General features: G+C 45.1%; 1 protein-coding gene and 1 pseudogene across 1 annotated transcript in view; both read right to left on the minus strand.

The window, feature by feature from the left end:
- CLNK (cytokine dependent hematopoietic cell linker) overlaps positions 1–24906 on the minus strand; it is a 162698-nt gene that overhangs the window by 43387 nt on the left and 94405 nt on the right. Inside the window, exons 5-8 of the mRNA XM_078446262.1 lie at positions 23342–23376; positions 18575–18719; positions 17279–17385; positions 10962–11007 (exon numbers count right to left, since the gene is read on the minus strand). Of these exons, the coding sequence (XP_078302388.1) occupies positions 10962–11007; positions 17279–17385; positions 18575–18719; positions 23342–23376 (333 nt within the window). The remainder of the gene's footprint in view (positions 1–10961; positions 11008–17278; positions 17386–18574; positions 18720–23341; positions 23377–24906) is intronic.
- On the minus strand, positions 12992–13062 carry LOC145715466 (U6 spliceosomal RNA; annotated as a pseudogene).

A 24906-nucleotide genomic window follows, 5' to 3' on the forward strand; every position in this document is an offset into this window, starting at 1 on the left:
AGTGTGAGCGGTGACTGCAGAGGTAGGGGAGTGCCCAGATCACCTGCCATCATGTAGGCTGTGGTAAGAGCTTTGTCTTAAACACAGTGCCTCTTTTGTATGCACTGTTCATGTGTCCTGTGTCTCACATTTTCTCCGGCATCCCTTAGTTTCCCCCCTCACTTCAAAACTTTTGTATATGGCATCAATGGTAACAGCAGCGGAGATCTCGACCATATCAAATATGCTTATTGGTTAGTAATCGTCTACACAGTCAAGCTTCACTTGTTCGTTGCTTAGATAACTGGATCCCTGTAAACCAGCGGGTGAGAGTGAATTTCAGGGATTCTACAAGCGAGAAACCTGCATCAAATCAGCAAAGTGCTACGTCACACGGTGATGCGGCTTTCCTGATAATTCATAAAATCCAACCAGCTTTGTTTGGGGGGGGGGAGGGTTATTTAATAAAGTGATAACAACTCAAGCATTTGGGATAAGGGAAGAAGGTGAGATGTGGGAGCTGGGTCTCTGGAGTTTGAATATTGATCCTGCTGCTTACTCTGGGCAGCATCGCGGCAGGTGCTCGATAAATATTTATGCAACGAGCCAATGGACCCAGGAGCGGCTGCGCCTCCTCATCTGGAAAAGCGAGAGATGGCTCCTCCCACTTCCCTGGGATTCGGGCGTGGAATGAATGGGGTAATGCGCTTCAAGCACGTGGCTTTTAATGCAAACCCAGTTACAAGCATTATTGTGCGATGGAAAATTAGAGGGGAAAGAGCAGTTCGTTCTCCTTATGAAGTACACAGATCTTCTCCAATGCTAGGACATATTCTCCAATGCCAGGAAAAGCTCCCTGTCTCCAAAGAAGTCACGGTTGTTCTCTCCAAGGTCCTTCCCTTCTTGAAATTCAATACAGTGGGTTTCGCTGGGAGGAGGCTGCCGTGCTCGCCATCTGGTGGCCATATGGGTAACTAGCAGCATCTGCCCGGAGAGTGTCCTCATTTGCTCTTAGGTCTGCAACGAGATAGGTTGCACTCCGCTGCAAAACTTACTGTTGCTTCGGAGGTAAGGTGGTGAGGGGAGCACAGCACGGCTGCGGAATCTGATGGACCGGCTTTGCTACCTCCGTCATCTATTAGGGAGCAATCGTGGAGAAACGGTCAACGTTGCAGGGTTCTGTGAAATCAGAGCGAAGCATCCTGGGGAAGAATCACAAGACCTGCCTGGGGTGCCTTGGAGCAGCCCGTACCAGCTCACGGGGGCTCGTTGCTACGTTTTCGGGAATTTTGCAACGCAGTTGTTACACACCGCCATTATTACAAAATGAATTATTTAAGGTACGCTTCAGTTGTATCAGAGGCTGCCAAACTGTCTTCCAAGTGGCCGTGCCATTTTGCCTGTTCACCAGCAATATTTGAGAGCTCGTTTGGTTCCACGTCCCCGTCAGCATTTGGTGTTGTCGGTGTTCCGGGTTTGGGCCACGCTTACAGTAGAGTGTATAGTGGGCATCCTTGCTGTTTTCATTTGTATTCCCCCGACGAGGTCTGATGTGCAACATCTTTCCATACGCTTCTTGGCCGTCTGTGTATCTTCTTTGGTGACGTGATGTTGAGGTCTGTGGCCCATTTTTTTTTTTTTTTTAATTGGACTGCTGGTTTTCTTCTTGTTGAGTTTTTTTTGTGTATTTGTATTTTGTGTATTTGTATTTGTGTATTTGAGCTCTTTGTGTATTTTGGACAACAGCCCCTTATCAGGTGGGTCTTTTGCAGATATCTTCTCTCAGTCTGTGACTCGTCTGCTTCTTCTCTGGATACTGTCTTTCCTAGAGCAGAAGTTTGTAATTTTCAAGATGTCTGGCTCATCAGTGATTTCTTTCACGCGTCACGCCTTTGGTGTTGTACCTAGAAAGGCATCACTATACAGGTTTTCTCCTGTGTTATCTTCTAGGAGAGGTTTATGGTTTTGATTTTTCTGTTTACTTATTTTTGAGAGGGAGAGAGAGAGTGAGCACAGGAGTGGGGGAGGTGCAGAGAGCGAGAGGGAGACGGACGATCCAAAACAGGCTCCGGGCTGACAGCAGGGAGCCTGAAACGGGGCTCGAACTCATGGACCGTGAGATCCTGGCCTGAGCTGAAGTTGGACGCTCAACCGACTGAGCCATCCAGGCACCCCTATAGTTTTGATTTTTAATTTAGGTCTCTGATCCTTTTTTGAGTTAATTTTTGTAAAGGGTTTAAGGTCTGTGTCTAGTTGATGGTGATGATGGTGATTTTGCCCGAGGACGTCCAGGTGTTCGAGCACTATTTGTTGGAAAGACAATCTTTGCTTCCTCAGATTGTCACAGATGAGCTGACGATATGTGGGCCAGTTTCTGGGCTCTCCATTCTGTTCCACTGATCCATTTGTGTATTCTTTCACTAATGCTGCACTGTCCTGATTCCTGGAGCCTTACAGTACGTCCGGAAGTAGGATAGTGTCAGCCCTCCAAGAATTTTTCTCATACGTTTTTTTTTTTTTTATCAGAGATCTGGTTGTTAGACGTTTACCACTGCTCGTGGCACTGCTATTAATTAGCTGAGTGACTTAATACAAATTGTTTGGCCTCTCTGGGCTTTGGTATCCTTATCTGTGACTTAAACGTTGGGGGGGGGGGACAAAGATATGTAGGATCCAAGAATGTGTTTCTTTAAATTTTCTTTTGAATGTTTATTTTTTATTTTTGAGAGAGAGAGAGACAGAGCGTAAGCAGGGGAAGGGCAGAGAGAAGGAGACACAGAATCCAAAGCAGGCTCCAGGCTCTGAGCTGTCAGCACAGAGCCTGATGCGAGGATCAAACCCACGAACTGTGAGATCATGACCTGAGCTGAAGTCGGACTCCCAACCAACTGAGCCACCCAGGTGTCCCCCAAGAATGTGTTTCTTTTTCTTCTTTTTTTTTTTTTTTTAATTTTTTTAAATGTTTATTTATTTTTGAGACAGGGAGAGACAGAACATGAACGGGGGAGGGGCAGAGAGAGAGGGAGACACAGAATCTGAAACAGGCTCCAGGCTCTGAGCTGTCAGCACAGAGCCTGATGCGGGGCTCGAACTCCCGGACCCCGAGATCATGACCTGAGCCGAAGTCGGATGCTTAACCGACTGAGCCACCCAGGCACCCCCCCAAGAATGTGTTTCTTGATGGAAGGGACAATGACACAACAGCGTGGCAACAAACGGTATCTTTGAAATCATTCAGGTTGGGATCTAATCCCTCCTTTGCCACTTACTGAGTGACCTTGGGCAAATTATTCAAATGCTGTGGGCCTCGGGTTCTCTACATGTCTGTAGAACGCAGCTCATGAAGCAGAGTTCCTTGGATGTGGTCAGAATTACCCCTTAATAATAAAAGTAACCATTCTTTTATTATTAGATAAAATAATGCTTGTTTTTCACTTAGCTGCCATTCGACTTGTGTCAAACAGATACCATTTATCCCCTTTATCTATGAAATATGATCATGAAGATCAACGCTTTGGAAATAGACCAGGAGTGTAACGTTCTGTCATTAGAGAAATAGGCTCTGGGCAAAACTGGATGAAACCTGGCCTCAGTCACAGTACTTATTATGTCTAGGAGTCTTATGATACATGAGCATGAACCATTAGGATTGCAAGTCCTGGTGATTAATTATTGAAGAGCCTGTAGAAGCAACTTGGGATCCAAGTGGCTAATGCATATTTGACGAGGCCTGTTTGAGAAACCTCTCCCAGTTCGTTGAAACGTTCAGAAATTAGTTCTAATAGCAAATTACTGACACCATTCCCTGGGCTGGGCAGGGAGACGTTAAGGTTGGCAAAACCGCCGATACGAGAGGGATGTAACTTCTTTAACCACTGCTCAAATGAGACCAGAAAGGACAATTTTTAAGAGCATGTACATCAACAGGCCCTTGAACGTGGGTTTTGACAATTGCATGTTGGGGTTGGTGGTGGATGTGGGATAGAAGCACCTTGCCAAAACAGGCCTGGAGAGAGGTCTTCTCTGTTGACCTGGGGGTCTCAGGGAATGGAGGGAGGGATGTCAGACAGGGCATGTGGGGGATTAAGTCTTCAGGGGATGAGGTGGGCAGCGGGGGTGGGTGGGTTTATGTGTATTAACAACACCCATAGATTCACAAAATGCTGGAGACCATTGTGTTCTGCTAATTCTACCGATGGGATATTGAGGCCCAGGGAGGGACTGTCATTTGCTGAGATTTAGAAACAGAAAGAGGGGCACCTGGGTGGCTCAGTTGGTTGGGCGTCCGACTTTGGCTCAGGTCATGATCTCGCGGTTCGTGGGTTTGAGCCCCGCGTCGGGTCTGTGCTGACAGCTCAGAGCCTGGAGGTTGCTTCCGATTCTGTGTCTCCCTCTCTCTCTGTCCCTACCCCCGCCCCCCCCATGCTTTGTCTCTCTCTCTCAAAAATAAATAAACATTAAAAAAAAAATTTAGAAGCAGAGAGAGAGATGGGGTCAGAAGCAAGCAAGCCAGGACTCTCGACTCGCCTCTCCATAAGCCCCCACCTGGTGGGAGCGTGCAACTGAGGGTCACAGGCTCCTTTCTGTGCTGACAGCTCTGTGGTCCAGTGACACCTGGCAATGCTGATTTAATGCCCTATAAAAATGGGCTAAATTTTAGACTTAATAAATATTGACTATACATCCACTATGTGCCCAGCACGGTGCTAGGTGTGTGATTTAATAAACTTTGATCTCTGTGATTGAGGAGACTAGCCTGTTTTTGTATTCACCTACGATATTTATTTTGTAGGCTAAACACGAGCCTGGATGCAATATGAGATGGTTTTAGCTTAGGGTCAGGAAGACACCCAGGGAGAAAGGCGGAGTCAGAGGGAGCCCAGAACCCTGCGAATCAGTTCGGTGCAGTAGCCCTTTGTGGAGGGTCCACCGCGGGTCAAGGCCTGTGCTCTAGATTTTTCCCTGGTTCTCACCTTTCAAACAGACAGATGTCTTATGATGTAGCTGGCATTTCCTCCGTTTTATAGAAATGGGGAAGAACGTGGAGAGGTTAAGTTCCTTGGAGTTTTCTTATTTGGAAAACGATTAGGATGTGAATCCAGGGCTCTGTGTCCCCAGGACCCACATTTAGGCAACCACGTTTCAGCTACTTCTGAGCATCAAAACTCATGTTTAATTTGCCCTGAGGTCTCTGTCTCCCTCCTCAGTCCAGTGTCCCTTGCTCCCTGGAGACACGATTCTTCCCCCCGGGGCAGAATTAAGGATGCACTCTGTTGAGTTCCCAGAACACTTAGTGTTGGCTGCGCCAGACTGTTGGGCTCCTCATGGTCTGAGGTCTTATGCTATTCAGTGCCCTGGAACAAGTAATTTTAAACAAAGTGACCTTCTACTGTGGCAGTTTACACACAGTGTTGTGACTCCCTTGTTTTCAATTCCTTTATTTGTGGCTACCTTATATTTCTCTCTCAGAAAACTGTATTTGTTAAAACAAACACTTATCAGCTGCCCTTCCTTTCCTCCTAACCTTATTATTTTCTGTGTGTGATGGGGAGATAAAACACTTTCCTGTAGTCCCATTACTGAGGGATTTTTATAAGATTTATAACATTTGTAACAAATTTATAATATCAACTGTGAACTGAGCATCGAATCAATCAATGCTTCCGTTGCTTTTGATCCATGGGTTGTGTCTGAAATAAATTTAAATCTAAAACGATAGGAGAATAATCTTAAATTTATTTCTGATCCTCTCTCTGGCCTACGGCTTGTGTTGCCGTGTTCTGCCACTAGGGGGCAGTATCGCCCATCAGTTCGTGTCCAGCACTAAACCTTGCCTAGTTTGGATGAGTGGGATAAAACCGCACAGGAAGGGGTGTTTGCAGAATGGGGTTTGGATACTAGCAAATACAGCAAAATCCTGAAAACATTGCCATAGTTGACAAAACCCTGGGTTCTGGTCTGGACTCTGACCTCTCTGACCTTGACCGAGCCACCTCTCTTGCTAGACTTCCTTGTCTAAAATTAGGGTGTTGAGGATTGCGTGAGTGGCTCAGTCGGTTGGGCGTCCGACTCGTGATCTGTGAGTTCGAACCCCGCGTCGGGCTCTGTGCTGACAGCTGGGAGCCTGGAGCCTGCTTCGGATTCTGTGTCTCGCTCTCTCTCTGCCCCTCCCCTGCTCACACTCTGTCTCTCTCTCTCAAAAATAAATAAACATTAAAATTTTTTTTTTTTGAAAAATAAAAAAAAAAAATGAGGGAGTTGAACCAGATTAACTCTAAACTCATCTCTGATTCTAATTTCGTTGGCCTCTAAATTCCTCTAAAAGCAAACGAGAAGAAAGGTCTTCTGATGGCATTATGTGGAATTCTATTTTGCCTCTTTGCGACCAAGCTCGTGTTTATGGATATACAAGTGCAGTCACCTGTGAATAATTCTCTTTCTTTTCTTGGATAGCTTATTGTATTTCATTTCAAATTCATTCTTGCATATGGTATGCTTGTCACCTCAAAGAAAATTGGTTTACAGTCTGTGCTTGGCTCACATCTGAGGCAAAGAGAAATTCACTTTAATGTCCTTTATTCTCGGCATTAAGAAGCTAAACCACACTGTATTCGAACATTATAGCCATCCTACTCAGAAAAGAAGATGTTTTCTCCTGGCTTCGTGGCGAGTGCTAATGGTTCATCAGAAACAAGCTATCCTACTATATACTATAAAAGACTTGCCCCCAAATAAACTTTTACCTATTTTTAGGAATGAAAAAAAAATCCAAGCTTCAGGGAAGATAAGGTCTTGAAATCTGACAGTTTCCAGATAATGTCAGAATACGATTGCAAGAAAAATGACATGAGATGTACATTAACATAAATCTATAACTGCTCAACTTGATGAAAAATATCACCATAAAATTCTGTCATTGCTGAACCACCCGATATGTTTTTTCTGTGACATTTTGTGAGAATAAATTATCTGAGAGTGTGTTTGCATCAAAGATACAGAATTTTGCAACAAACACATAAATCATTCAAGCATTCTCCAGCAAGGTGTCTGATCCTAAAACTGGGGGGCATTCACATGAATTTCATCCCTCTGGGCGTTTTGGGGTATGGTTCCATAGAGCTCGGTGTGGTAGTGGAGAGCCATCCATTAGGGACGTGAAGGAAAAGAGGATGTGAAGGGAATAACTCTACCTGGAGAAGTTTTCCACGGAATCTCCCCCCTTGTCCCTATACGCCTCAAGTCTGGGAGCTCTGCTTTCCCTGACGTCCTATATGCAGTCCACGCGGGGGTCTCCTTTCCAAAATTTGTCCTATTTTTGCAGCCACGGTCCCCGTAAGTCAGCCTCCTTTCCCTATAAAATTGACAGCACTGACATAACTCTGAAAGTGATGTCCTTATTGTGTTTTCTTAGAAATCAGTTTGCTTTTCTATTGTGGTCAATTAATATCACATAAAGAAGCATGAGCCCCTTTTTTGCTTAGACTCCCAGAGAGCTGAGAGGCAAGCCGGTGGTTTAATTTTAATAGAATGCTGTGATGTGTACCTGAGGATACTGAATTTTATCTTTTTTTTCAATTTTTGAGAGAGAGAGAGAGAGAGAGAGAGCTCGAGGGGGGAGGCGCAAAGAGAGAGAGAAGGGGACAGAGGATCTGAAGCCGGCTGTGTGCTGACGACAGAGAGCCTGATGTGGGGCTCGAACCCACGAACCGGGAGATCATGACCTGAGCCAAAGATGGACGCTCAGCCAATTGGGCCACCCAGGTGCCTCCTGGATTTTATCTTTATCTTCGCGTTATAGACTACCTAGATTTTTCCCTAGGATTTTATTTTTATTAAATTCTTTTTTACTATGTAAGTTTTTGTTAACTACCCCCCAATATCTTTGGGAGCTCAGGCCAAATATAGATAAATATATGCATGGGTGGTTGCAATAGTGTGATTTTTAAAAAAAAACGTTTGTTTGAGGGGTGCCTGGGTGGCTCAGTCGGTTAAGCGTCCAACTTCAGCTCAGGTCATGATCTCACGGTTGGTGGGTTCGAGCCCCGCGTCGGGCTCTGTGCTGACAGCTCAGAGCCTGGAGCCTGCTTCCGATTCTGTGTCTCCTTCTCTCTCTGCCCCTCCCCTGCTCACACTCTGTCTCTCTCTGTCTCTCAAAAATAAATAAATGTTAAAAAAGAAAAAATAAAAACGTTTGTTTGAGAGAGAGAAAGAGAGTGCATGCACAAGCTCTGGGGAGGGGCAGAGAGAGAGGGAGAGAGAGAGAATCCCAAGCAGGCTCAAAACCGTCGGGTGGAGTCCAATGCGGGGCTCCATGTCACAAACTATGAGATCACGACCTGAGCCAAAATCAAGAGTCAGACCCTGAACCAACTGAGCCACCATGCACCCCGCAGTATTATGATATTATCATTAGAAATACGTATTTAGTCCTTGTCCCCAGGATTCTGGCACAGAGCGCATAAATCCCTTGGAATTTCCTAAGTTCTGAGAACTCTAGTAAGGTTTCTTTCCTTATGTTAAGGAGGTGACTCTTGGACTGCTCCCGAAGATGGTTCTGGAGGGTAGCCCACCATGTGACTTGAGGGCTGGAACTTTCAGTACCTCCCACACCCACCGCAGGAAGCGGGGAGGAGACTGAGTCTGAGTTCACTCACCAATGCCTAGTGATTGGTCAATCATGCCAATGTCATGAAGCCCCCATAAAAAACCAAAAAGGATGGGGTTCGGAGAACTTTTGGGTTGGAGATAAACCCATGGCAGCACCACATGCCCTCCCACATGTCGTATCCTGTACATGTCTTTTATCTGGCTGTCACTGACTCATGTCCCTTTATTACAGACTGTAATCTACTGAGTAAAATGTTGTTCTGAGTTCCATGAGCCTCTCTAGCAAATTAATGCAACTTAAGAAGGGGGGGGGGTCATCGGAACCTCCAGTCTATTGCTGGTCTGTGAGGAGCATAGGTGACAACCTGGGCTTGTGACTGGCATCTGAAGTCGGGGTGGTCTCGCAGGCCCGAGCCCCTAACTTGTGGAATCTGATGCTGCCTCTGGGTGGTGGTGCCTCTTGGGTTGAGTCAGAGACCCCACTGGTGCCTGAGAACTGCTTGGTGGCATGGGGACAAATGCTCCCCGCAACCCACTTGTCGCAATGGAGGTTCAAAGCGTGTTCATAGGCAAACAGACCTGTTGATGTTTGGAATAATGGCCAAAGAAGGTTCTGCCATCACAGAAGTGAAGTTGGATGTCTCTAGTGAACTGTAACCAAGAAAGGAATTTTGAGGTCCATTTCTTTGCTCTCTCCCCAGGACTCATTTCTCAGTAACGCCTATGAAGCGTCTAGTGCGATGTGGAACGTTTGTATAGCAAATGATTACAGTCTGATCCGGGAGCCCTGTGTGCTCTGGTCCCTTTCTCTGTCAAGAGGTGTGAGAATACTTGGTCACACAGTTCGCCTGCTGTCTCTAGGGACTGAAATACATCAGTTCAAGGAGAAGAGCTCTGAATCAAGTGCTGTGCACGTTGAAGGTCCTGACGTTTTTAAGGACTAAGGAGGCACTGATGTGGAAGCTCCTATGTTGTGGGAGTGTAGGACTGAAAGGCGTCTGTCAGGCTGTGCAGGATGGAGAGGAGAGAAGGACTAGGGAACAGCTATTGTTTCCCGCCTCCGTTAATGCTACTGAATTGGATGGTCATGAAACTTCTGCTCACTTCACATTTTAAAGAGGAGGGTAGTCGGACCCAGAAAGGTTAGGTGACTTACTTAAGGCCACACAGCAAGGGAGGGGCAGAGCCTGTGTTTTTGCTACTTCGGTGGCTCCTTTCCCCACGCTTCCTGTTGTGGGTATTTTCTCTGTGCCCATCCACCCTCTTCCTTCTCTATCCTGCCCACTTCACCTCCATCCTTGGGGACCAACCAGCATCGATCACATGTCAGCTGCCCTGCCCTCTCTTTCTGGTTGGGTTCAGCCATTGGGAAGTCCCCACAGGAATTCAGGGAGAGGGAGGTTGGGCATGTGTTCCTTTAAATTCCCTCCCACGAGGCTCAGTTGGGCCGGTGGTGTCCCTCAGCTGATGGTCACTGCTCCTCTCAAGGTGGTGTTCTTCTTCTGTTTTCCTGTAACTGTCCTCTCATCCCTCTGGGCCTAGGGATGGTGACAATGCCCCTGCGATTAGCCCCAGTTCCCACATCATCCCTATACCCCACGCACCTCAGTAAATAGTTCCTTTGTAAATAAACTTACTTCAATTATCCTCATTTGGGTGTGCCATCTGTTTCCTGTTGGGACCCTAACTGTTACACCTTCCCATGAAAGCGACTGTGATGTTAATAATATGTTAGAGAATATAGCATTAGACACACAAAAGATGAGTTTGGTACCTCTCAAGTACTGGGAAGTGTAAATCATGGGATTGTCTTCGTTCCCAGTTGGACATTGTGAGAGAAGACAGAGACATAGGGAAAATGATGAGAGAAGCTATAATGTGTATGATCCAATTAAATTTCTTTGGCTGTTCTCCATGTGTGCTTCCGGCACTGCTGAAATTGATGATTTCCTTTCAGCTTCCTACCTGTATCTTCATCTCCAAATTGAGTTGCTTTGCCTAAAGCTTTAAAATCTGTTTTCATATGAATTAATCAACGTTTTAAAATTAGATTTCTAGCTTGTGATTTTACTGGGGATATGCTTGGAGAAATAACTTAGTTATATATTTAATGCAACCCATATGTTTCAAGGCAATTCCTTCCTGAGACCGCACAACCACGGAATATGAATTTGCACAATCAATTTCTTCATCAATCAGGTATGGCGGTAAAAAGGCGTCAGGTGGGTGAGGGTCTTTCTGAAATTAGTTATTTCATGAAGGATGGTCTGATGGATCACGTTGTTGAAGCTAACCTGTGACCACCAGCAAAACGCAAGAGGAACTTGGGAGCAAAGAAATATGCTTGTGTTTCAAACTTCGTGACTTGGCCTTACCTTTAACATGCTGGCTTCTGGAATCCTTGGAAATTTGTTTGTTCACCTGTAGAAGGCAACATGGCACCATTATCTCTTCAGTTGTGGCTAAGATAGCATCTAATGTGTTGCCAGATGTGTAGATTCCCATAGGGTCAAGGCGTAAGTTCCTGGATTCACCATTCTTAGAGATCACCATATGTACAGGGTAATACATGTAAATGCGTGTAAATATGTGTACCGCTGTGCCCGTGACCAGTGTAGTGGCCTCAGGTGGTATCTGGCTTAAAAATACTTGGGTTTGAGATCCAATCCTGCCTCTTGTTGCCGTGAAGCTGTGGAAAGGCATTAGCCTTATTATGAAAGGGATCAAGCAAGCAGATGCGAGCGTGGCTTTGTGTGGATGTCCGTACTGGGATTTCACCTTCATCATATGCTGGCTGTGAGGACGTGGCAAGTCACTTGACCTTCTGAGCCTCAGTTTCCTCATCTGTGAAATTAAGGTAACCAAAGTACTGATACCTGACGAGGATGGGACGATTACGTGAGACACCCCATGCAATGTGCCCGGAACAGAAGATGGCACCAATAAAAGCTTAATAATTGCTAGCTTTTCAAAGATAGTTAAATAGTTGTTAGCTTTCATTAGTAAAAATTTTAAAGGCTTTGGTGAACCATTAAGGGCTCTACAACAGCTAGACATGAGGGTGAGGAAGGGAAAAATGAAAAGATAATTATGCCCAGTGTTTTGAAAGCCTTGAAGCCCAGGTCAGTAGTGGGGTCTATGATGGTTAATAATATGTGGCAACTTGACAGGGCCACAGGGTGCCCAGATAACTGGTTAAACAGTATTTCCGGGTGTGTCTGTGAAGGTGTTTCCGGATAAGATTACCATTTGAGTCAGTAGACTGAGGCAGATCGCCCTGCCCAATGTGGGTGCGTATCAGTTAATCAGTTGGGGCCTGGATAGAATAAAAAGGCAGAAGGAAGGAGAATTTTGTCTTTGTACCTGAGTGTTGAGCTGAGATTTTGGTCTTCTGCCCTAGACTGATATTTACATCATTGATTCTCTTGGTTCTCAGGCCTTGAACTCAGACTAGAATTTATACCACTGGCTTTTCTGGAGCTCTAGCTTTCAGAAGGCAGATAATGGGACTGAGCCTCCATAATCACTACTTTATGTCTAGTCTTTGTCTGTTATCTATCTATCTATCTATCTATCTATCTATCTATCTCTATCTCTTCCTTTCTATCATCTATTATCTATCTATCTATCATCTATCTATATCTATCTCTACCTTTCTATCATCTATCTATTATCTATCTATCATCTATCATCTATCTATATCTATCTCTATCTTTCTATCATCTACTTATCATCTATCTATCCATCCATCTATCTATCATGTATCTATATCTATTGCTATCTTTCTATCATCTATCATCTATCTATATCTGTCTCTATCTTTCTATCATCTATCTATTATCTATCTATCTATCTATCTATCAATCATCATCATCATCTGTCTACTATGTCCTATGTTTTTAGAGGAACCTGACTAATACAGGGTCTTAGTGTTACTTTCTTTTGGCATCAAGTTGAGGTAGCCAAGGTGGATGGGGTGGGGGAAGGCTCATTTTTTTTTTTTTTTCTTTTTTTTTTATTTATTTATTTTTTTATTTTTTTTATTTTTTTTTATTTTTTAATATATGAAATTTACTGTCAAATTGGTTTCCATACAACACCCAGTGCTCATCCCAAAAAGTGCCCTCCTCAATACCCATCACCCACCCTGCCCTCCCTCCCACCCCCCATCAACCCTCAGTTTGTTCTCAGTTTTTAACAGTCTCTAATGCTTTGGCTCTCTCCCACTCTAACCTCTCTTTTTTTTTTTTTTTTTCCTTCCCCTCCCCCATGGGTTTCTGTTATGTTTCTCAGGATCCACATAAGAGTGAAACCATATGGTATCTGTCTTTCTCTGTATGGCTTATTTCACTTAGCATCACACTCTCCAGTTCCATCCATGTTGCTACAAAAGGCCATATTTCATAAAAATATGGAACGCTTCACGAATTTGCGTGTCATCCTTGCGCAGGGGCCATGCTAATCTTCTCTGTAGGGGGAAGGCTCATTGAATCCCCTGTTACTTCTTACCCTCTGATATTCAATGTCTACTTTTCCTCCGTGCAACGCTGAACCACAGTATATGCCTGGAAAGTGTGTGGTTCTTCTGCTGCCCAGTGTAGTAAGAGCCGAGTGTCATTTGGATTTTGCTATCGATATGGCCTCCTTCTCTCCATCATCCATAAGCTTCCTATTCCTTCAGGGTCACCCTGTGGCGGCTCAGGTGCTGAGTGGGTTTTTCAGCGTTGCGCCCTCAGCTTTCAATCTCCCCTGCATGCCTGCCTTACAGAGGGGGTCTCTCAATACTTTTGCCCACTTGCCATTGCTAGCCAGGTCATGGGTATGGGAGAGGTTCTCTGTTGTCTCTGTCTTAGGTGGCCCTGCGTGCTTCTGGTCTTAGGGAAGGGGCTTCCTTAGTATTCCTGCAATTTCTCCCTTTGGTGGCCAAATTAATTTTGTGTCTTTGGACATTTTGATCCACTTTGCACGAGACGGTTTCTTTGCCTTGCATCTCCCCCAGCAGTGAGTGCCCTCTGATGGAATTAGTATAGGATTCCAGGGCCAGGAATATTTTCTGCCCCTCCCTAGGGGCTACTCCCATTTTCCTATCAGATAAATATGTATTAGTGCCTACTATAAACCTGCATTGATGCTAGATTATGAGGGAAAAAGAGGAAAAAAGTTTCTAAAGGACTCATCCATGCACATAGGTCTGAGTTCACAACATATTATAACGTATTATATCACAGGTTTAATTATAACATGGATTTCCCAACTTCAGCACCATTGAGAGTTGGCGCTGGATAATCCCTTGCTGTGGGTAATTCCTATGTAATGTAGGATGCTTAGCAGATCCCTGTTCTCTACCATTAGATGTCAGTAGCATTCCTCCCGTCTGGACAACCTACCTGTCCCTGGACACTGCCTGGTGTTCCCTAGGGGGCAGAATGGTCCCTGATGAGAACCACTGATGACCATGCAATGTGTCAAATACTGCTGTGCGTTGCTTCCTCCAGAAGGCTTCTCAAAAGCCTCTAGCTGGGCTAAGTGTTGTGGATTCTTTGAACCACACTCACCTCTGTCTTAGCATTTGACATTACGTTGGGAATGTTGGAACTGCCAGTTTGGGCCACTGCCTCCCCCATTAGATGGTGAGCACTGGTTCATGCATCCCCATTGTTGAACACAGTGCTTGGTACACAGCAAATGCTCAATAAATGGAAGCATGAGCAGCGGCTTAGTGGTTTAAGACAGTTGTAGCTAGGAACTGGCCTCTGTCAGGATTATTGAAGATCCCTTTCACAGATAGTTTAATCTTAACATAAATGTGCAGAACTAGTAAGAATTAATTCTTGAGAATGAGGCTATAATGAAAAATGTAATCTGCTTCTCATAAAAACGTGATTACTCAAGCATTGATTATAGAAGTAAAATTCCCTCCTTATCTGAACTGAGGCCAAGTCCTGACTTAATTTATAAGACAACCCCCCTCCCCCCGCCCCGGTCAAGTGTGCTGATCTCCCGTATCCTTTTCCTCACATGCTTTTGCTTGACTCGATATGTGGAGATGATGGTTCCACTTGCGAAGTGATGTAGCTAAAGGAAGAAATCTGTATTGTAACAGAAAGCTACCAAGATATTATGAAGGAAGTACGCGGTAATAAGAATGGAGCCTCAAATTCTGGCATAATGGGTTTAAAAACTCCCACGAGAATTATCTTACAAATTTTTTTTTCTCATCAAGGCATACTTACATATAAAGGGGAATGTATCAGTGATTTTTGGGGGGAAAGGGAAGCTCAGCTTTTTATGTGAACATTCTCCATTCTTTCATAACCAGACCAGAATCTGTGTCGTCAGCCCTTGGTCCAGTTGCTCTAAAATTCTTACTGTTCTCTGAATATGCTTTGTGCCTGAAACGTCTTCCTCCCTGTCAAACTGCTTCTTTGCGGCTGCCCCAGTGGCAGATCTTGCTGATAGCAGCAAATATTCACCTGAGAACTTTGAAGACCAGGCTGAAAAAGGGGTTCCATGTGCACAGAAGTCCAGCCTGGGTCTCTTTGTTTATGAAACGGCTACTCATATTTCAAGATTCCCTTCAAAAGATTGAGAATCCATTTGTGCATTCATTTTCCTCCATGTAACCAATATCTCTTGGGATCCTCTTACAAAATGGTACTGTGCCAGATGCTGGGGGCCAAAATGTTTCCCGTCCCTCAAGGAGCTGGTATCTAGTGACTGACAGCTTCATGCTAGACACTGTGATCTGTATGGACTATCGTAATAGTGATGAGATTTTATAGCTAAGATAATAAATGCTCCGAGAGGGTAAGTGGCGCAAAGAGCTCACAAAAGTTGGAGCTGATAGAATGGGGCTTAGAATGCTCACCTTGCAAGGGTATTTTAAGGATTAAGTGTCATTCATTCATTCTTGTCTCTGTTCGGGAACACCTTCCTTGACTACCCTGACCCTGCTTTAATCGTTTTTTTTTTTTTTTTCAAAGCACTATTACTTAACATATTGCCTACTATTTGTTTATTTGTTTATTACCAGTCTCCCCCCCACCAGTATGTAAGTTTCATGAGAGCAGGGCTTTGGTTATTTACCAATGCATACCAGAGGTTATCACTGTGTCTGGTCCGTGGCAGACACACAGCACATACTTCTTGAATGAATTTGTTGAATGAATGATTAAAATTCAGCTTTGTGCCTGTGTAAAGCAGAAGCGTTCAATATTTCATCCCTCCTCTTGCTCTCCCAAAGTCTACTGGATGTGCTCTGGGTAAATGGCATGGCGCGGTAATATTTGTACTTTCCTTTGCTTATCAATATTAACAGAAGCCCTCAAGTTAAATAGATAGACAGTGTGAACAAATAATGCACAAGGAAGAATGCGCCATAAATATTTAAAAGCATGCTCGCATTCACTAATAAACGCGGTACAAATGAAAAAAGAACAGAACACTGAAGTCCCTTTAAAATATGATTAGTAAAGTAATAGCCAGTTTTGGTGGGAGTCCTGTGAGGTGCACATTCTCATATCGGGCTTTTGGGAGGGTCAGTTGAAACCATTTTTCAGGAAAGAAATTTCATCATGTGTACCAAAGCCTTTAAAATGTTTTCACTCAATGGTTAAGTACAATAATTAAAAATCCCATAATGGGGTATGATATATCTCTAAAGATTATGCTGTTAATACTTAATTATCACACGGGAAATTATTTTATAACCAGAACTTGATAGGAAAAGGAAAAAAGGCAGATATTCTACGCAGGGACTCTCTTGCATGGAATATATCTGCCCAGAGAATACGGACATGGAATCTAGCACGGTGCCATGACTGATTGCCCTGCAACTCCATGGGTGATTCATTTGTATTTTATGCATTTCTGCATTAAGGAAAGAAGTATTAGCAAAAGCATTATTAAAAATGAAATTCTAGGGGCGCCTGGGTGGCTCAGTCGGTTGAGCGACTGACTTCAGCTCAGGTCATGATCTCACGGTTTGTGAGTTCGAGCTCCACGTCTGGCTCTGTGCTGACAGCTCGGAGCCTGGAGCCTGCTTTGGATTCTGTGTCTCCCTCTCTCTCTGCCCCTCCCCCACTCATGTTCTGTCTCTCTCTGTCTCAGAAATAAGCATTAAAAAAATTTTAATAAAAAAATAATAAAAATGAAATTCTATATATGTGTGTAGAGCATTTGTATTTACAGGATTTTTTTTCATGGATTTCTTGTTTGTGGTTTCCAAACAGACTTTTGAAGTAAAGCACAGTAGGGATTTTTATTCCTGTTTAATGCACGAGGTCACAAAGGGGCTCAGAGATGTTCGACTTACTTCTTACCGCTCACTTACCAGCAGGCAACATCAGGCCTGCAATCTGGGCAAAATGATATATTATTATTAACAAGATCTGATTTCAAACTCTGCTTCTGGAAAAGGGGACCAGCATCAGGGGATGAGTGATGCCTGTGAAAATTCCTCACCCTGACTCCTCACAGAAAACCTTCCCAGGTGCAAGTTCTCCTCCCTTCTTGGTGCTCATTCCCTAGGACCATGATCTCAGCAGGCGTCCGAGCCGGTTCCCCTGCACCTCACTGAGCTCGCTTTGCTCATCACCTCGAAAGATGCCTTGGGAATGAGCGACGGGGACGCCCCTGGCTGCCAGGAATTGCCCTGCCCACGTTTGGTTCACACAGTCAAGCCTTTACTCACTTCTTCCAGCCCCATCCGTGTGTGCCAGTGTTGGCCCTCTGTGGGGACGGAGGGCTGGGCGTCCAAGGAAAAGGGAGTGTCCATCATATCCTTGAAATAGCGCGTATCTGTGAAAAGAGAAAAATTCAAAGTCATACCCTACGTAGATTCAGCACATCGCAATTTACAAAATACGTGCGCATCGACAAATGTGTTGAATGCCTACGACCTAGGCATGAGGAAAGAAGTTCTTCCACTGGGTAGATTAGGAGACCGAAGCCCGAGGAGGAGGAAGGTGTGGTCCAAAGTCCAGAGTCTGGACTTGAACATCCTTCACTCTCTCAGCCCCTGGAAACTCCTGCTCTCCCTTCGAGCTCTGTGTTGTGTCATGACCTTCGCAAATCTTCCCGGATCCCACCCACCAACACCCACCCCTCGTTTCTCCTTTCTATATTATACACCTCACCCTTTCCTATTTATCTGTTGGTCTTTCTGCATCTGCCTCTAGGCTGTGACCTTCCTGAGAGTGTGGATCATGCTTTGTCTTTGTGTCGCGTGATCCTTCCTAACACGGTAACTGCACCCTGCAGATACACACTCGGTAATCGCTTGTTGAGTGGATGAAAAAAAGGCGTTTCATCGCTATTTCCAAGGTGGTTCTTTCCAGAGGAGCTTCTGTAGCCTCTTTTCCGTGGGCCGGGCCCTCAGAAATCACACGTGCTTCCTCTTTTCCCTTACAGCCCTGCGCTATATCCACGATTCAGAGAGCTTGCGAAGGCCGCCCGCGGTGCCCCAGTTAGAAAGGCGCAAGGGTGGATGGGAAATTATGTCTTCCTTACTCTTAAAAAGCTGAGCTCTGCTGCTAGGTCCTGGTGCTACGTCTACACTGGCTACCTGCAAAACGAGTCAACCGAGTTCAAAATCCTTCCCTTTCGCGCTGCTGCTCATTACGCAAGCTCTGTGTTAACACTTCCCATGCCGCCCACGGCCCTGCCTGTCCACCCTCTCTCTGCTGTGCTCATCCATTGTTCCCAGGACTCAAAAAGAGCATCTTGATAATAACAACCGATAGCTATAGAGCTCTGACTCTGTGCCCCTGGTGAGAACTCGAAAGAACGCTTGGAGGGTAAGTTCTGTTACCACGAACACTACTTTCAGGTAGAGAGAATGGTTTCTATAGGCTTGCTCGAGGTCCCACAGTTAGGAAGCCACGGAGGCAGGATTTTCATAGGGTTGTTTCATTCAGAATCGGCTCTAATTACTGTGCCGCGTCGCATCATGGACGTGCATTCTCAGACTTTAGGCCCCAGATGTTACCTGCATATTCAGATTCCTTTATAGGCCTGGCTGGTAAAATTTTTGTCGTTCGCCATGCCTCTACCATACGAAGTTCTGGGTCTTCATAGTCGCCATCTCTGAGGTCTTTTGCTCCCTCCAGGCCCGTTGCAGCAGACTTTCTTTCCTATGCAGGAGGGAACATTTGAGTAAGTCAAGGGAAGGTACGGTCGTGACAAAGGTTGCAGGCTGCGGTGTTAGCGAGGGGAGTGGTACAGATTCTCTGAGCTGGGGGTGAAACATTTCAGAGGCTGGGGGCTGGGGCAGTTAAAGTCTCGTGGTAGGCAGAATCCTGAAGATGTCCTCACATATTCCCATCCTTGGTTATTCAATCAAATAATCCGGGGGCTGCTGTGAAGGGACACTGAGGGTGCAATTAAGATGTCTAACCAGCTGTCTTTAAAATAGGAAGATTATCCTGAAGCACCTGAGTGGCCCGATGGTAATCACACGAGCCCCTCCAAGCAGAAAAGGGATCTACTTGCAGGTGATATGATCTTGTATGTAGAAAATTCCAAGGAACCCACTAAAAAATTATTAGAGCCAATAAGCAATTCAGCAAGGTGTCAGGATACACGATCAACACACAAGTTTCAGTTGTATTTCTACACAGTAGTAATGAGCTCCGAGTCTGAACACTGGGGATGGCAGGATGGGGTACCCCTTGGCAAGAGATGTAATCGTCCTCAAAGAAATTCTGGAATCTGCACCTGTGTGTTGGGACCTGAATTCAGCACTGTGCCGTGTCTCAGCCCGGACACTAATCTCCGTGGTCTTTCATACAGTAAGATCCCTCGTTCCACTCAGACTCCAAATGGCCATGACTATGAACAATAGGTCCCGTTACGAGAGATTTTCATGCACAGCCCCCAGCGCAGCCCTCAAAAGTGAGAGCCTATATCTTTCTTTTACATATATAGAAACTGGGAATGGTGGCTTCTGAAAGCCACGCACAAGTCCTCGGTGCCATCGCTGGGCAGTGCTAGGTCTTTGACCACATCCACACCGGAACCTGGCGCCAGGTATTCAAATCGTTCTGAGCCTGAGATGAAGGGCGAAGAATCTGGGGCATTCCTTGTGTCACCACACCCATAATTCTGCCTTTGAACCAGTCAGCGCCATGGCGAACCGTGGGAGCCTGGGCTCAGATCCTGAGTTTGTTAAGTTCCTTTGTTACCCTGGAGAGAGCCTTTCTTCCCAGCCAATCTCTGCCACACTATGTGACTCGGGCAGCACACTAACTTTCTCTGGACTCCCAATTACTTTGTAGTCAAAGATTAAAGACTTAAAGTTCCTGCTTTATAGTTTAACTATATCTGGGTTTTCTTTTCTTTCTTTTCTTTTCTTTTCTTTCTTTTCCTTTCCTTTCCTTTCCTTTCCTCTTTCTTTCTTTCTTCCTTTCTTTTTTTCTTTCTTTTGCACATAGTAGATTCTTCATATAGGCTTATTAGCTAAGCAGGTACATAAAATAACAGATTTTACCTAGATTTAGGGTGTAATTATTTCTTGAGTATGATTTAAAATTTTTCATTGATACTGTAATTTCTCCAGTGACCGACATACCTTTGTCAGAGGCCACTTCAAATTTATGTTTGAATGAGATGATCTCTACACACCCACGAATATAAGTACCCACAATGATAGAGTGACTTTGGCAACTAGAAGTTAAATGAGACAAAGCAGGTAAAATTTTGAGCAAAATGCTGGGTGGTCAGCACTCACTCAATAAATAGTAGCTATAGGGGCACCTGGGTGGCTCAGTCGACTTCGGCTCAGGTCGTGATCTCACCGCTCGTGGGTTTGAGCCCCGCGTCAGGCTCTGTGCTGACAGCTCGGAGCCTAGAGCCTGCTTCAGATTCTATGTCTCTCTCTCTTTCTCTCTCTCTCTGCCCCTCCCCTTCTCGTGCTCTGTCTCTCTCTCAAAAATAAACATTAAAAATTAAGAAAAATAAATAGTAGTTATAAATATTTCTGTGACTGCCATATAATAATGGCAATGGAAGAAATTCAGAGATAAAGCAAGGCTACCAGTTCTCCTCTTAAAGCCTCTCTAACATTTTTTGAGGGCTGTATATGTGGTAGGCACTTTATGTACTTTGTTTTGTTATATAAGTACAACAATCCAAGGGGTGGTTTTATTATAGTGGACGGACATGGAATTAGAAGCTTGCATTTTATTTATTTATACATATTTTTAAGATTTTTTAAATGTTTACTTATTTTTGAGAGAGAGATAGAGAGAGAGAGAGCAAACAGGGAAGGGGTAGAGAGAGAAGGAGACACAGAATCCGAAGCAGGCTCCAGGCTCTGAGCTGTCAGCACAGGGCCTGACGCGGGGCTTGAACTCACAACCGCAAGATCATGACCTGAGCCGAAGTCGATGGCCAACAGACTGAGCCACTCAGTCGCCCCTAGAGGCTTGCGAGGTGAAGTCACTGAGCTTAGTTCGAGTGGGACCGTTTGCACGGTTGTATTGATACTGTGCCCCTAGCAACCAGGCATTACAGCTATGAAACCCCGCCTCCTTGGTCTGGTCTCTGGAGGCAAGCAGAGCTTAGACTGGGAATTCTTGGATGGGGAAACCAGGGAGGACTGGTCTGCCCGGGGACAGCACGGACCCAGGATGGAGCCACCCACTTCCAGATCTAAACTGTGGGCTCACTTTATGACCGGGGGAGGTTACTTAACCCCCCTGACTCGCATGCTCAATCTGCAAATTGGAGATTTACGAGTAGGCTAAACCTACTTTATTTGATTGTAGTCAGAGATTAAGTGGGTAAAAAGTATATAAAGATTCTACTTTGACACCTGCCCATGACAGGAGCCCAGGACATGGTAGATCCCTTTCCTCTAGATGATGTAATGCGTTTCAGTAGAGCGGAGCACCCAGGGCAAAGCAAAGCTGACAGGAGGGGAACCCAAGGGCATGTCACAAGTGACCTGGCTAAGTAGCGGGGGGTGGGGGGGGTGGGGGGGGGTGGGGGGTGGGGGGGGTGGGGAGGTGGCTGAGATGTTCTTCCCGGGAAGTGAATATGGAGGTGGGTTCTGAACTGAAGCAACCTCTTTAGGGATTTGACCGCTGGACATTTGTTGCAAGGGCATCATTTATATACTGTTATGGCAACCACCAAGACCTCGCAGAGCGCAGTCTCTTTGGGAAATCTTGGACCTGTTGGAAGAATCTGAGACGGGGTCCATCTTTAATCTAGTTGCCTTGCTAGACTTTGTGGGGCAGGGCACAGAGGGACACCAGGAGGGACAGGAACCATCCATGCCAGACCCGGAGAAGCTTGCTCCCAGAACCAAATATAAATATTTTGGTTTATCTCTTTCCGGAATGAGAAAGAGGCAGAATTTTATTTTATTTTTATTTTATTTTATTTTATTTTATTTTATTTTATTTTATTATTATTTTATTTTATTTTAATTTAATTTTATTTATTTTTAAATGTTTATTTTATTTTGAGAGAGAGAGAGAGCATGTGCGCAAGCAGGAGAGGGGCAGAGAGAGAGAGGGAGAGAGAGAATCCCAAGTAGGCTCCATGCTTAGTGGGGAGCCTGACTCGGGGCTTGATCCCCCTGGCCATGGGATCATGACCTGAGTCTAAATCAAGAGTTAGATGCTTAACTGAGTGAGCCATCCAGGCGCCTTAGAATTTTATTTTAAATATAATGAGTTACATCTATTTATCCATTAATCTGTCTACTATCTATCTACTGCCAATCGCAAGGGATCTTTACTAAAAACTCCTGTTTTCCGTCCACAAACCTCCTACTTTATAAAATATTTTGTGATTGATTGATTGATATTGTGTGTGTGTGTGTGTCCTGGGGTGACCATCCATAGCTTCAATTTGATTCTTAAAAAAGTATTTCAAACAATAAAGAACCAAAGATTTTACAGGCAGATTCTCTCTCTCTTTCTGTCTCTCATCTATCTCTACCTAGTCCATATATCCTATCTACAGATATAACATATCTATCTCTAGATATGTTAGTTAGAGCTATTTAAATTATATACAATTTGGGGTGCCTGGGTGGCTCAGTCAGTTGAGCGTCCCACTTTGGCACAGGTCGTGATCTCACGGTTTGTGAATTCAAGCCCTGCATTGGGCTCTGGGCGGACAGCTCAGAGCCTGGAGCCTGCTTTGGATTCTGTGTCTCCCTCTCTCTCTGCCCCTCCCCCACTCACTCTCTGTCTCTGTTTCTCAAAAATAAACATTAAAAAAAATTAAAAAATAAATTATATACAATTTAACACTAAAATTATTTATAACATTAGATAGCTGAGTTCATGTTATAAATTTTAAATTTTATTCCATTATGAAACTGCTTTGTAAATATTCTTAATGGCTTCATAATATGAATATGTCATAATATATTCAATGTTTTTTTTTTCCTATTGAATATTTAGAACGATTCCAGGGTTTCCATTAAATTTTTTTTTATGTTTATTTATTTCTGAGAGAGAGAGAGAGAGAGTGAGCAGGAGAAGGGCAGAGAGAGAGGGAGACACAGAATCTGAAGCAGGCTCCAGGCTCTGAGCTGTCAGCACAGAGCCCGACGTGGGGCTTGAACTCAGGAACTGTGAGACCACGACCTGAGCTCAAGTTGGAAGCTCAACTGACCGAGCCACCCAGGCGCCCCATGTTGTTGTTTTTAAATTCACCAAGTCCCTTGGTTGAAAAAAAGCCACTTGCTTTGTAAATTTCAAAGACCAACAAGTAGGTAGGGGAGGTGGCTACTTACACAGGGAGGAGGCTCCTCAGTATTCAGGTACTGGCCTGCCAACAAAAGTAGACCCAACATTACTGCAAAACACAGAAAAGAGCGGCCCTTGTGTTTCTCCAGAAATCTTGGGCTCGTTCCCGTTAATTCCTCTTGATGGTGCTTGCCTAAAACGCAATGTGTATTACGTACTTCTCATTCCATCTGCTGTTCTTGCAAAGCAGGGGCGATGAGAAAGGAGGCTAGACAATCAAATCCGAACTGGGAAGTCTCGCTCCTTCTACCGAAGGTCAGCATTAGGTTAGAAGGACTTCCCACCCCTCCACCCCCGCCCCCCGTCAGATACGCCAGGTCACGTCTCTGCAGCTTCTGGGCCAATGAAGACGCTTACTCCCCCCTCTACACCCTCTGGCACGCACACTGCCTTTGCTGTAACCTGCCATCCGTCCATCTCCTTGAACAGACCGGAGATATTTCGAGGGCAGGGGACAGGTCTACTCCCTCGTCTGTCCCCAGCTCCAGGCACAGAGCCCAACACCGAACAGATGAGTTCTTGACAGACATTTGCTGAATGAGGATTGTTCATGTGAGATTTCTCAACGCTCACGCCCCTCGCTGGGGTTGTTTTATGCAAGGCCTGCCTGAAGGTCACGTAGCACGCAATCCATACTCTGCTTTAAACTCTGCGCTCAGATGATACAGAGCCACGAAGAGCAGCTCACATGATCTGCGGGATTATTTTGCTTCCTCTAGACTTAATTTTCCTAAATTGCATTATGGTGTCCCGCTGTCGGTCTGCACTGAGGAACACGGTAAGCAGAAAATGTTCTTATCACATCCTCTTTATTAGCCCACATGTGAGAAGTTTCTAGTGGGTCTCAGGAGCTGCGTGCTTCTCAGCAACTGGTTCGCTGTGATTTAATGGAAAACACCAATTCCATAAGAGGTCATACGTCCCTTCCTCCTGTTAAGAATCTCAGGGCAAATGTCTGGCCTGGGTCAAAGTCACGTCGAGGACCGCGGTCCGATGTGTGTTTCTGCATCTTGGCCCGGCCTTCGTCATGCTCTTAGCCTTTTGCCCTTTCACCCTGAATTCTCTTTCCATACCAAAATAATGCAATTAATAGCTGGGAATTTGTGTCAGCATGCCCAGGCCTTGTGTAGAGCGGAATGTGTAAATTAAGGAAAGTTTGGCTCAGTGAAAACACAGCTCTCTGGAATTTGCTCAGGACCGGTGCATCCGGGAGGTGGTAACCAGCCAGAGCGAATCTCCTTGAGATAATGAGGAAGGAGGCGCAGGGATCTGACCTGGCACCTGCTGCCAGCCCCAGCCCAGCCTGGTGGTGTGGCTGACAGCTATCACTGTCCTAAGGCACGGATGATGCCTTCCTCTCCCAGCACAACCATACCCACACTGAGAGCGCTGGTGAAGAAACGCACAGCATTTCCAGCCCCACAGAGCGAGCTGTACTCTCTCATGAATTGAGTTAAATTAATAAGGTCATCCATAGAAGCCAGTTGGCCTGGAAGGAGCAAGTGAGCACCAAAATTTGGGGGATCTCCGCCGGCCCATGTGAGCTAGTCTG

Source organism: Panthera onca, chromosome B1 (genome assembly GCF_046562875.1).
Source record: "Panthera onca isolate mPanOnc1 chromosome B1, mPanOnc1 haplotype 2, whole genome shotgun sequence".
NCBI classification, from domain to species: Eukaryota; Metazoa; Chordata; class Mammalia; order Carnivora; family Felidae; genus Panthera; species Panthera onca.